We start from the raw sequence: 9,703 nt of genomic DNA, 5'->3' as shown, positions 1-9,703 counted from the left end.
CTCCCCACTTTGTCTACGGTGAATCCTCTCATCCCACCACCCCCCCAACCCCAGCCTGTACCAGTTCTTATATGCATAAATCAATCATTTTTTTAAAAAAAAGAATTGACAGGTTGAGAAAGAAACCTGGAAACTGGTGATTTTGCTGTCTTTTTACAAAGAATGAAGCCCTCCCTTTAGTCGCTGTGAAGGTCCAGTTTTCAATCTGGTTAATGAAAAGCACTGTGCACTAGGGGGATATTTTGGGAATATTTGACTATTAGGATTGGAGCTAACGAGAATGAATATATTTTGTAAAAACATGTCTTTTCCAAATTAATTCTAGACTTCTCAGTTTATAATGCAAACAATCATTTAATAGGTTGTGATTTGCCATCAGAAAGAGAAGATCTTAATAACTGAAGGCATATCCACACCATGAAATGTTAGGCACAAAAAAGACTGGATTAGTTACACCAGCAGATTTGAACTTTGAGGGGAAAAAAGCAAGAAACATCAAGTGCCTGTAATATGATCCCATTTTTGGTAATGCAATGACAAAAATTTAGTTTTTAGTCATTATGATTAGAGAGAATGCAAGAAATTGTGGAAAGCTATGTGCCAGGGTGTGGTTGTATATACACATTTACCTCACACACCACATGACTAGAACATCATCATCCCCTCCCTTGCTGATGGGAGAGGGGAGAGAGTAGCAGAGGAGGAAGGGAAATACACAGTATAAAATGGTTCCATTTATGCATATATAAATGTATGATTTATGCTGTGTATTAGTAAGCACAGTGAAGGCATATGAGTGCACAAAAATGACTAAATCAAATTTGCATTGAGTTGAGTCCGGAACAGCCCTAATCTGTGGCAGCTGGGGTGAGTTAGCAAGGCGGGGTGGGGCTGGAGGGGGGGGCTGGCCTCCTGGGAGAACATGGACATCCACAAGGGGACACTGAGGGTAGCTGGGCTGTGTGGAAAATGTGACCAGGGTTACATCTGAATTCTGGACAAGGGGGAGGGACAAAAGGACTGAGATTTGAGAATCCACGGGCAGAGTACATCCAAAGCCATGTGCGCAAAGGCCTGGAATGGGGATAAAAGCAGAGTCTGAACATGACCAAGTTCAGAGCTGGATGAAACACTGAAACACTATTAGAGACTGAGGCTGGCAGGACAGACCTCCAGCATGCGTCCAGAAGTCTCCCAAGTTATGGGAGAAGGCAAAAGGGAAATCAGAGGACACCAAAGTTCTTACCAACCAACATACACGCTTTTAATTGCAAAAGGTAAAAACTTTCATGACATGACAATTTACATACATTCTTTACATGTTGGAAATTTCTGCAAGCTGGCAGTGCATTCAGTTACTGTCAACACTGCACTAAACACATCAACAGTTCAGACTGTTTGGACCATGTGTGTTTGGGCCTGTCTCCCTCGGCTTACTGTGACCATCCAGGGCCCTCACATCCTACCTCCCTGGGGATGAACAAGACCTCCCCCCCTGTGTATTCTCTCCCCACCCCCACCACCACCACCACTTCCTATCCCTGAGGGTGGCAAGGAAGAGGCTGAGCACCGGTGCTGGCTGACTGGGCCTGTCCAGTCTTCTTCGCCAGCCTCCTGGGTGTCTGACCTTCTCACTCCACAGCAGGGAGGAGGGTGACAGCATTCTGAGGATAAAATTTTGGAAAGAAGTTGGGAGGACAATTTCCCTGTACCCAAGGGTACATGAGATTCTACTCCTGCAAGAGTTTCAAGTGCTCTGAGGAGTTGAAGATGGAAGGCTGAGGGGCCGCAGAGTTTAGGGAGTTTCCCAGGATGACCCCACTTACCCCCAGAGCTGTTGGGAGGAATAATGAGGTAAGTCAAGTATGGCACAAAGCAGACGTCAGAACTCCCAAGTTGTCTGAAACTCAAAATGAAACTGGGTTCCCTCTGCCCCGGTGCTTGTGGTGACTGCCTGCCTGCCTGCCTGAGGATGGATGCACTGACTGAGAGCTACACAGCCCTGCGCTGTCTCAGTGGTTCCAGCCTTTGCTTGGTTACGTAATATTTTTTTTTCCTTTTGTTCTGAAAGTCTGGCCACTTCATGATCTCCAGAGAGAGGAAAGTGACAGTTGTATTCACTCTAATGCTAAATTATGCAGGGCAGGGAACCCAGACACAAAGGGAGCTGGACAGCAGGCCATGGGCTGGAGGTTTTCTCATCAAGGCCAGCACTTAAAGCCAGGGTGGGTGCTCTGGGTGGGGCCCGAGAGGGAAGGCACCCTCCATCTTCTCTCAGAGGCTTTTGTGAGAGACGCTGCTGGATACTGGCAGAGGGATGGTGCGGAGGCCTGGCCAGTGACAGGGACACCGCACACCCCCAGAGTCCAGGGCGGTCTCCACAAGCATCTCTGCCTTCCCAGCCTCTGGGCACTGACATGCCACGGCTCTGGACACAATGTGTGCAGATGGAAGCCTGGAGAGAAACACTATTTTAAAATGCATCTCTGGCACCACCTTCCTTCAACACATTTTAGCGGGTGTGGGTTGCTGTGAAAGTTAATGAGCATGGAACTTGTGGACTCAGGAGAGTTTCTCCTCCATCGGTAGGAGAGCTGAAAAGCCTCAGAGGCCCTTCTGTTTAATGACTGATTCTCAACAGGCAGGTAAGATCACCTCGCTCCCTGCAGACAGACCGGCAGCTCTCCGGCTCCCACATGGCTTGGCCTTCTCCAGCTGGGAAAGATGGGATGTGAACATCTATACTTTGGGGTTTGAATGTTCACTCTGAAGCCTCTGGCTAATGAGCAAACACTCGTCCCTGACTACGTTAAAGTGATTGAGGCCATCACTGGCAGCGAAGGAACTAGAGATTTTGTTAAACAATAATTGTCCCACCACAGAGGTCTATGCTGGCTTTTGGAAGAAGGGACTAGACAGAAAACTGAGAACTGAAAAACAAGTGATGTAAACTCCAAAGGGACTCACAACTGGAATTGGGCAGAGTCCCTCCTCTGGTCACACATCTGGAAATGTGGGGACGAGAAAATGGTTCATCGAGTTTACAAGGGAAGGAAAAAGGATAAGGATTTTTATAAAAAGTCATCTGGTTAAGGGCTGCCTTCATTTTTATCCAGAACGATCTTGAGGAAATAAACCTTGATGTGTTCCTGGCGTGCTCACCCTCGCACTAGGTTCTCCTAGCCCGGCAGGGACACCCTGGCTCAATTAAACCCACATCTTGGTGTTCGCGCACTACATAGCCACAGCAGAGAAACAACAGAGGCCTTGGAACCAGCCACTTATTGACCAGCAGTTAATTGTTCTAGGCCCTGGTTCCTTTACTTGTAAAGGGAGGATTTACAGCTACGTTACAGGCCTGAGTAAGGATGAAAGGAGATCACAGTATCTTGGGCACTCTTAGAATGAACTACATGGGTATTATTATTCCTTCTGCTCGGAAAGGAAGCCCAAACCGACCCATCTCACAGGCAGCTTTGTATTCTACCAAATAGTCTGGTTTTGTTTTCCTAAGTCACCACTATTTACTCCGTCCCCCAGAATAACTGAGGACTGGGAAACACAGCCAACGTTTAAGCCACAGTGTACTGCTGTGCTCGATACTTGATTCCCAGAGACTTGAGGCTTCTGGACATCACAGGCTCCCAGCTGCTGCCAGAGCAGCTCCAGAGAGCTGACTTCTGATGCTGGAACCTACGAGAAAGGAAATCCAGCCCACCCGTGGACGTCAGCTCTGTGCTCTTGTCAGTGGACACTCAAGAGCCCCCTGAGCAAGGACCTCTCCTTACAGCCCTTGGTTTTGTTTTTGTGGCTGTATAGGTGATGGGGCGCCGGGGCCCCTGACCCTTCTTCCTCATCTTGATGACCCTCTTTCCCACGCCAAGTCATGAAGAGGGACTTCTGCTACTTTCCTGGGGCAGCTGAGAGCTAAGTGCACAGGGAACCCCACCTCCCTCACACAGGCCCTGGGTAGCCAGGACTGGCTGGCAGCCCCATGTTGCTCACACAGGCCTGGCCACGGCAGGTTCTGTTTATCAGTGTCATCTTAAGAAGGAGGTAGAACAAAATACCTTCTTTGAAGTTCTGCCCTAACATAAATCTATCTTCAATCATGGACCGGATGAATGTTCAGTTGAGCAGCGTATGCCCCAAAGGCTCCAGCTCCACTTTCACTTCTTGTTGAACTGGGGCTTTGGGGACTTCCCGGGTACTGCCTCAGAGCACCAGTAAGTGCTTGGCTTTTAAAATGTGGAGCCAAAGTGGGTTTTTCACGGGCATTTAAGGTGTGAAGGGCGGGAGTAAAATGAAAAAGGAACACAGTGTAATTTATGAAAACAAAACAGCAATCTCAAATCATTTAAACAGTTGCTTTGTTCCTAAGGAACACTCTCCTTTGTTAACCCAAAGGGCCTAATTTAAGAAGGCGGAGAGGAAAGGCTTTTAAAGACCTTGTTTACACAGATGACCCTGTCCCGTGTGCAGGAGGGATAAGGACACTGCAAAGGCTCTAAGAGGTTGTGCAAAGTTGGCGTCTGAAGGATCCCTCTGACTTAAAACCTCTTAAATCTTAACTTCTTAGCAGCATGACATTTATATGCACAAAATGTTGTTTTTCTGTCTTGATCCACACAAGGCACTGATTCTTTGAAGGGAAAATTCCCTCAGGTACAGTTCATCCTCATTTCACTCCAAGCCATGAAGGAGGCGCTGAGGTTTCCAGCCCGAGTTCTGTGGACCCTGCTTGCCCTCTGCAAGCCCACAAGCCAGCGCCTGAGCAGCACCGCAGCTGCTTGTGAGATGAGGAGAGAAAGCGGGCCCGCACCAGGTACAGGGACACCTCCTCATGGACAGAACCCCAAAAGGAGCCCCATGCCTGTCCCTCCCACTGTCTGCCTCTGGCCACAGACACCTCCCGGTCCAGTGGATTTCTGCCACTGAGAATCAGGAGCCACAGTGTGGTTTGTTTTGTCTGCATCCCGGTGATGGGCATGACCAGAGGCCACACAGCCAGTAGTGTCAATAAAGGAAAGGAGAAACGACGAGAGTGTCCTCGCTGACACCTTCTGACTCATACCTACGTGAAAAGCAAGAAGCAGAGTGAATCTGCCAACCAAAAGAGCAGGGTGAGTTACGAATAAAACAAATAAAAACACCTCACCTTGTTCCCCAGCACGAAGAGGAACCATTTTAAGACAAAGGATCACAGAACTGCACGCCCAGCTGGCCACCGCTCTGGGTCTGGAGCTCCTTCCCTGACCACATTACGACATCAGAGCGAAACATCTGTGAAACATTTCCCTGCAGAGTCAGACCCTAAAGATCAAACCCAGGGACGCACCCTCTCCCCGGCCAGCTCTAACTCATCCCCCTCTGAAGACACTTGGTAAAAGCAACACAGCTGACAGGAGCCGTGCTGCCTCAGCAGGGGGGGCTCTGGCCGGCCAGCGGAGGGGCCGGAGCTCAACTTCTGAGAAATCGTCTGGAGAGGCAAGGGGGAGGGGGTTGCTGGGAAGAGCATAAACAACTGAGAAAAATGGAGATGTTACCTTCGGAATTAGCATTTTAATTGCAATCAGGCACCGGCCTGGCCCCTCTGAGACTGTAAGTCGCAGATGCTGGGGAAGAAGTGCATTTTCTAGTGCCCAGTGAGGTTACTTCCATCTTTTCTCATTGGTTCTAGAGTCCATTCTGCTTGGGCAACTGCAACGACTTCTTTCATCAGTCATGGTTGTCCAGGAAAGAACAGGGTGGTGTGGCCAGGACAGGACAAGCAGGTGCACCTGATACAGGATGGCGCTGAAGTCAGGCCTGCTGGGGCTGTCCACCCTGTGGTCAGGAGGCTGGCAGGGGGCTTCAGGTCAGTCAGGGAAGCACCCACCCTGCTTCCCACCGCAGGCGAGGCCCGTGCCCACTCTCACAGACAGAGATGGGGCAAAGTCCTGGCTGATGCTGGCTGAAGGAGTCAGGAGGGCGGAGGGCCGGCCCCGGCCTCGGCTCCCACCGCCCAGGCTTGCACACACATGCACGGGGCAGGTAACTCAGTAACCAACCCCTGGAAAATGGTTTCATGGGTTTTGGTTTTTATTTCCCCCTTTCCACCTGGCCTTCAGCACTCAGAGATGTTCCTCTATATAGCTCTGTTCTTTATAGTTCTGAGACAGTGGTGCCATCGCAGATGACCAAAGGCTGGACTCCTCTGGCTACAACGTAGACCTTCCAGTGGGAGGCACCGGCATAGCCTTGAAGGGAAACAGCAACAGGAGAGCACGTGAGTGGCAGGGACAGGGCATGCTGTGGGTAAGAGTGAGCGGCTGCCAAGCTGCCCTCAGGGCACACCTGCAGAGCCAGGGGCAAATCTTGCTCCATCTGGCATAGGTGTTGCCAGTTATTTTTAGGTGACCTGACACCTAACAGGAGGGACTCTGAGCCAAAATGCTTCCTCACCGCAGGCACCTGGGTACCTGTGAGTCACAACTCAGCAGGCTTACCAGGGCAGGATGCTCTAAAGGTGGCTGCTGCTGGGCACCAACCCTCAGACTGATATCATCTTCAGCAAGAAAACGGAGGGGAAGCAGGACCCCCTCCCTCTCCTGAGATTATCTGTAATGTGACCTCAAGACAGAAAGTCCAGATAAACCCAAACCAGCGTTTCCTCAGTTCAGTTCTGCAAACAACAGCATCCCACGAGATAGGCCAACGAAATGGGCCCACGTTCATATCTGAGAAACTCTAGAGTCTTCCAAATCTCGGCAGAGTCTCTCTTACACGGGAGTGCACTACGTACCAACAGGACAGGCATTTCTCAACGTCAGCTGACTCAAGAGCTGTATTTACCAAAGGCCTTTCCAAGGGGCTCCTGTTCCCACCCCGGGGCGGGGGGGCCTGAGGGGAGCCCATGAGTGAGCTAAAGAATCTTTTGAAACACTTATCTATATTTGAGTGGAATAGGAAGGTAAACTTAAAAGTTTTAACACTTCAATAATCTCCTGATGGAAAATTTTCCAGAGTGCACTATGTTCTTTCAAAGTGAGAGCCCCAAACAACTTAACCTCCCCCTGGGCAGTCCCCACAGCCTCTGTGAGCAGTGGTGTATGACCGCAGCAGAGGTGAGGGCTCACCAGGTCAGCCTCAGGGGCTTGGGCTCAGAACCCTTCTTGGAAATGCCTCCATCACAGGTTCCTTATTGGTCTATTACCCTGCCCTGTCCCCTAACTTCACGATGCTTGTTTTGCAGAAAACACAGAACTGGCTCATGACAGAGCCAGCCCCAGGTCCCTGAGGTGGCGGAGTTGGCATCTGTCCTGCACCCACACAGTTCTCCACTCGCCGGGGCTGCTTTCCTGTCCTTGATTCTAACCACGGCAATTTCAGCTCCTGCTTTTATTTCTGTCGCTGGTCAGGGGCTTGAGTTTCTCCCCTGTCCCCTACAAACCCTACCCCATTCTTCTTCCTCTTGTCCTCTTCAACCTCCTGTCCTGTCTCCATATCCCAGTCAGGTGGCTGGCCTGTCAAGGGCACTGGCAGGCCCCGGGCTCCCTGTGGTCCGTAAAGTGGCCAGTCGCAGCTCAGCAGGGAGCGCACTCTGGGTTTTCAGCCCTTGTGGACTATCCCGCCAGCCTTGGATGCGCAAAGCTTCTTTGACCACTGCTGTTCACCCATTTTTCACATTCCCTAATTCTATAATTGGCCTTCTAGATGTCTGTAGGAGCTAGAAACCTGGAATTTGGGTTAACTAAGGTGTTTCTGTAGTTGTCTGAGCTGTCAGGTTTTTATAAAACATTAAGGCATAAAACTGTTCAAGCAGACCTACACTCTGCAAACCCAAACGCTGCACAGACCTCTGCAACAGCCACCCTGCTCAGAGGGTCACCGCTCCGCAGGCAAATGCGCAGAACAATTTCCAAACACAGATCTTCTCTTAGGCACTAATTCCCAAGAGCCAGACCAGCTGTGCCCCACTGTCAGTAGTGCTTAATTTATGCATTATTTTTATGCTTTCTTTTCTAAACTGAAGTTCTGCGACTTGAATTAAAGCTTACAGTCTGCAGCCTACCTCCAAATAAGTGAGCGGTTTCAGGGCTCGGGGCTTTCTAAATGGGTAAGATGAAAGGAAATCAGAGAGAAAAACCAGTCTGGCCTCATCAGGGACTCCAGGCCTCCCCCCGGGTTTTGTGAGGCAGGAAGAACAGGAGGGAATGGTGACGTGTACTGACTTATTTGCTTCTTCTGCCAAGAAAACTCAAATGTTAAACTAAATGCTAATGACAGCAGTTCAATCAAAACTATTTCTTTGGAATGGGTTTTCAAACCTAAGACACAGACCCGGTGACAGCTGGGAAATCGCGGGCCAAGGGTGAGGCAGGAGCGCGAGGCTGTGTCTTAGCCGCGGGCCCACAAGGACAGCAGTATTTCCCTGAGAGGCCGCTGTCCTGACACACTGTGTGCACTGTTCTGTGAGCCAAGTGGGCACAGAACAGTTTCCTTGACTATGGAATTGTACCCTCCTGTCTTCAGCCTGTTAAAGAAGAGACACAAGACTCGATGCTGTGGCTGACAGATCACCTCTGGGATGATCACCAGGTCCTCTCTGGGCAGCCATCTCCTCATCTGCACAGTTCTATTTCCCAGAATCCTTCTACCTGGAAGTTCCAAAACCAATGATACACGCATTCCAAGTGGATGTACAAGGTATTTTCCTCGGCCACATTTTCGCATTAGCTGTTCCACCTAAGCAGAAATACGGCCCCTGCTAATGAAAGAATATTATCTTGACTTCACTTAATTGAACTTGGCGAAGGCAGTATGTAGTTCTCAGAATACTTTTTGAGTTAAAAACGGAGAGATCCTGTGGCTGACCTAGCCCTCCAGGGCCGCCCTTACCAATATCCCCCGGCTCTAGCGGCATCGCCATGGACTGGCAGTGTCTTCGACACTGGAAGGAAGGGATCAACTGCAACATGGCCTCGCCACTGCCGATGGCGAACAGGTCGTGCATCCTATGCATCTGGAGGGAAAGACAGAGGGCAAAAAAAGGAAAGATAAGAGAGCAGAACAAAATCCAGGGTGGGGGAGATCAGGACACAGCAATCCTTACCCATAATGGCTCTAGAGTTTCCTGGCAGCCTAAGCAAAGAGCACAAAGAGAACCAACACACAATTCACAGTTCTGTCCAAAAGGCGAAATCAGTTTCTCCCAAACATGGCATCTCCTGCTACTGATACCAGAGTGAAAACACTTCTGTGGATTCCCCTCAAGGGACACTGGTGGACTCAGCAGCTGGGCTCCATCTCCAACAACAACCCTACTGCACATATGGCATGAGCTTTACAATTTTCGTTCACAACTCGTCTAGCGAGGCCTTCAAAGCGAGGCGAGACACCTAACAGCAATGTAACAGAAAGCCCAGCAGAGGCCAATATGCTGGTCTACATAGGGCCACACTATCCAGAGAAGTCGATGGTCTGCCTATCGCTTGGGAAATGGTCCATGAGTATTATTTCCCACTGCCAGGATTTTGATCAGAATTCAACAGCAGCAAGGTCGAGTTTACACTTTCTGGCAAGGTAAGTGGATATAGCAGACCACTGATTAAAAAACCAGTGACATAAAAGTAGCAATAAAGGACTGATCACAAAAATATACGGAGAACTGATGAAACTCAACAAAAATAAAGTAAACAAGCCCATCAAAAAATGGGCAGTA

General features: G+C 49.6%; 1 protein-coding gene across 3 annotated transcripts in view; it reads right to left on the bottom strand.

The window, feature by feature from the left end:
* Positions 1-1,255: 1,255 nt before the first annotated feature.
* LOC101635037 (chromosome unknown open reading frame, human C6orf89) overlaps positions 1,256-9,703 on the bottom strand; it is a 37,343-nt gene continuing 28,895 nt past the window's right edge. For 2 of the 3 annotated variants that reach the window (XM_012722975.1, XM_012722983.1), the window contains exons 7-8: positions 8,881-9,004; positions 1,256-6,239 (exon numbers count right to left, since the gene is read on the bottom strand). In XM_012722975.1, the coding sequence (XP_012578429.1) occupies positions 6,145-6,239; positions 8,881-9,004 (219 nt within the window). In that variant the 3' untranslated portion in view covers positions 1,256-6,144. The remainder of the gene's footprint in view (positions 6,240-8,880; positions 9,005-9,703) is intronic. The other variant, XM_004673430.2, reaches the window with a different exon arrangement.

This window comes from Condylura cristata, unplaced genomic scaffold (assembly GCF_000260355.1).
Source record: "Condylura cristata isolate star-nosed mole 26May11 unplaced genomic scaffold, ConCri1.0 scaffold00001, whole genome shotgun sequence".
NCBI lineage: Eukaryota > Metazoa > Chordata > Mammalia > Eulipotyphla > Talpidae > Condylura > Condylura cristata.
This window is presented reverse-complemented; position numbering and strand designations above follow the sequence as displayed.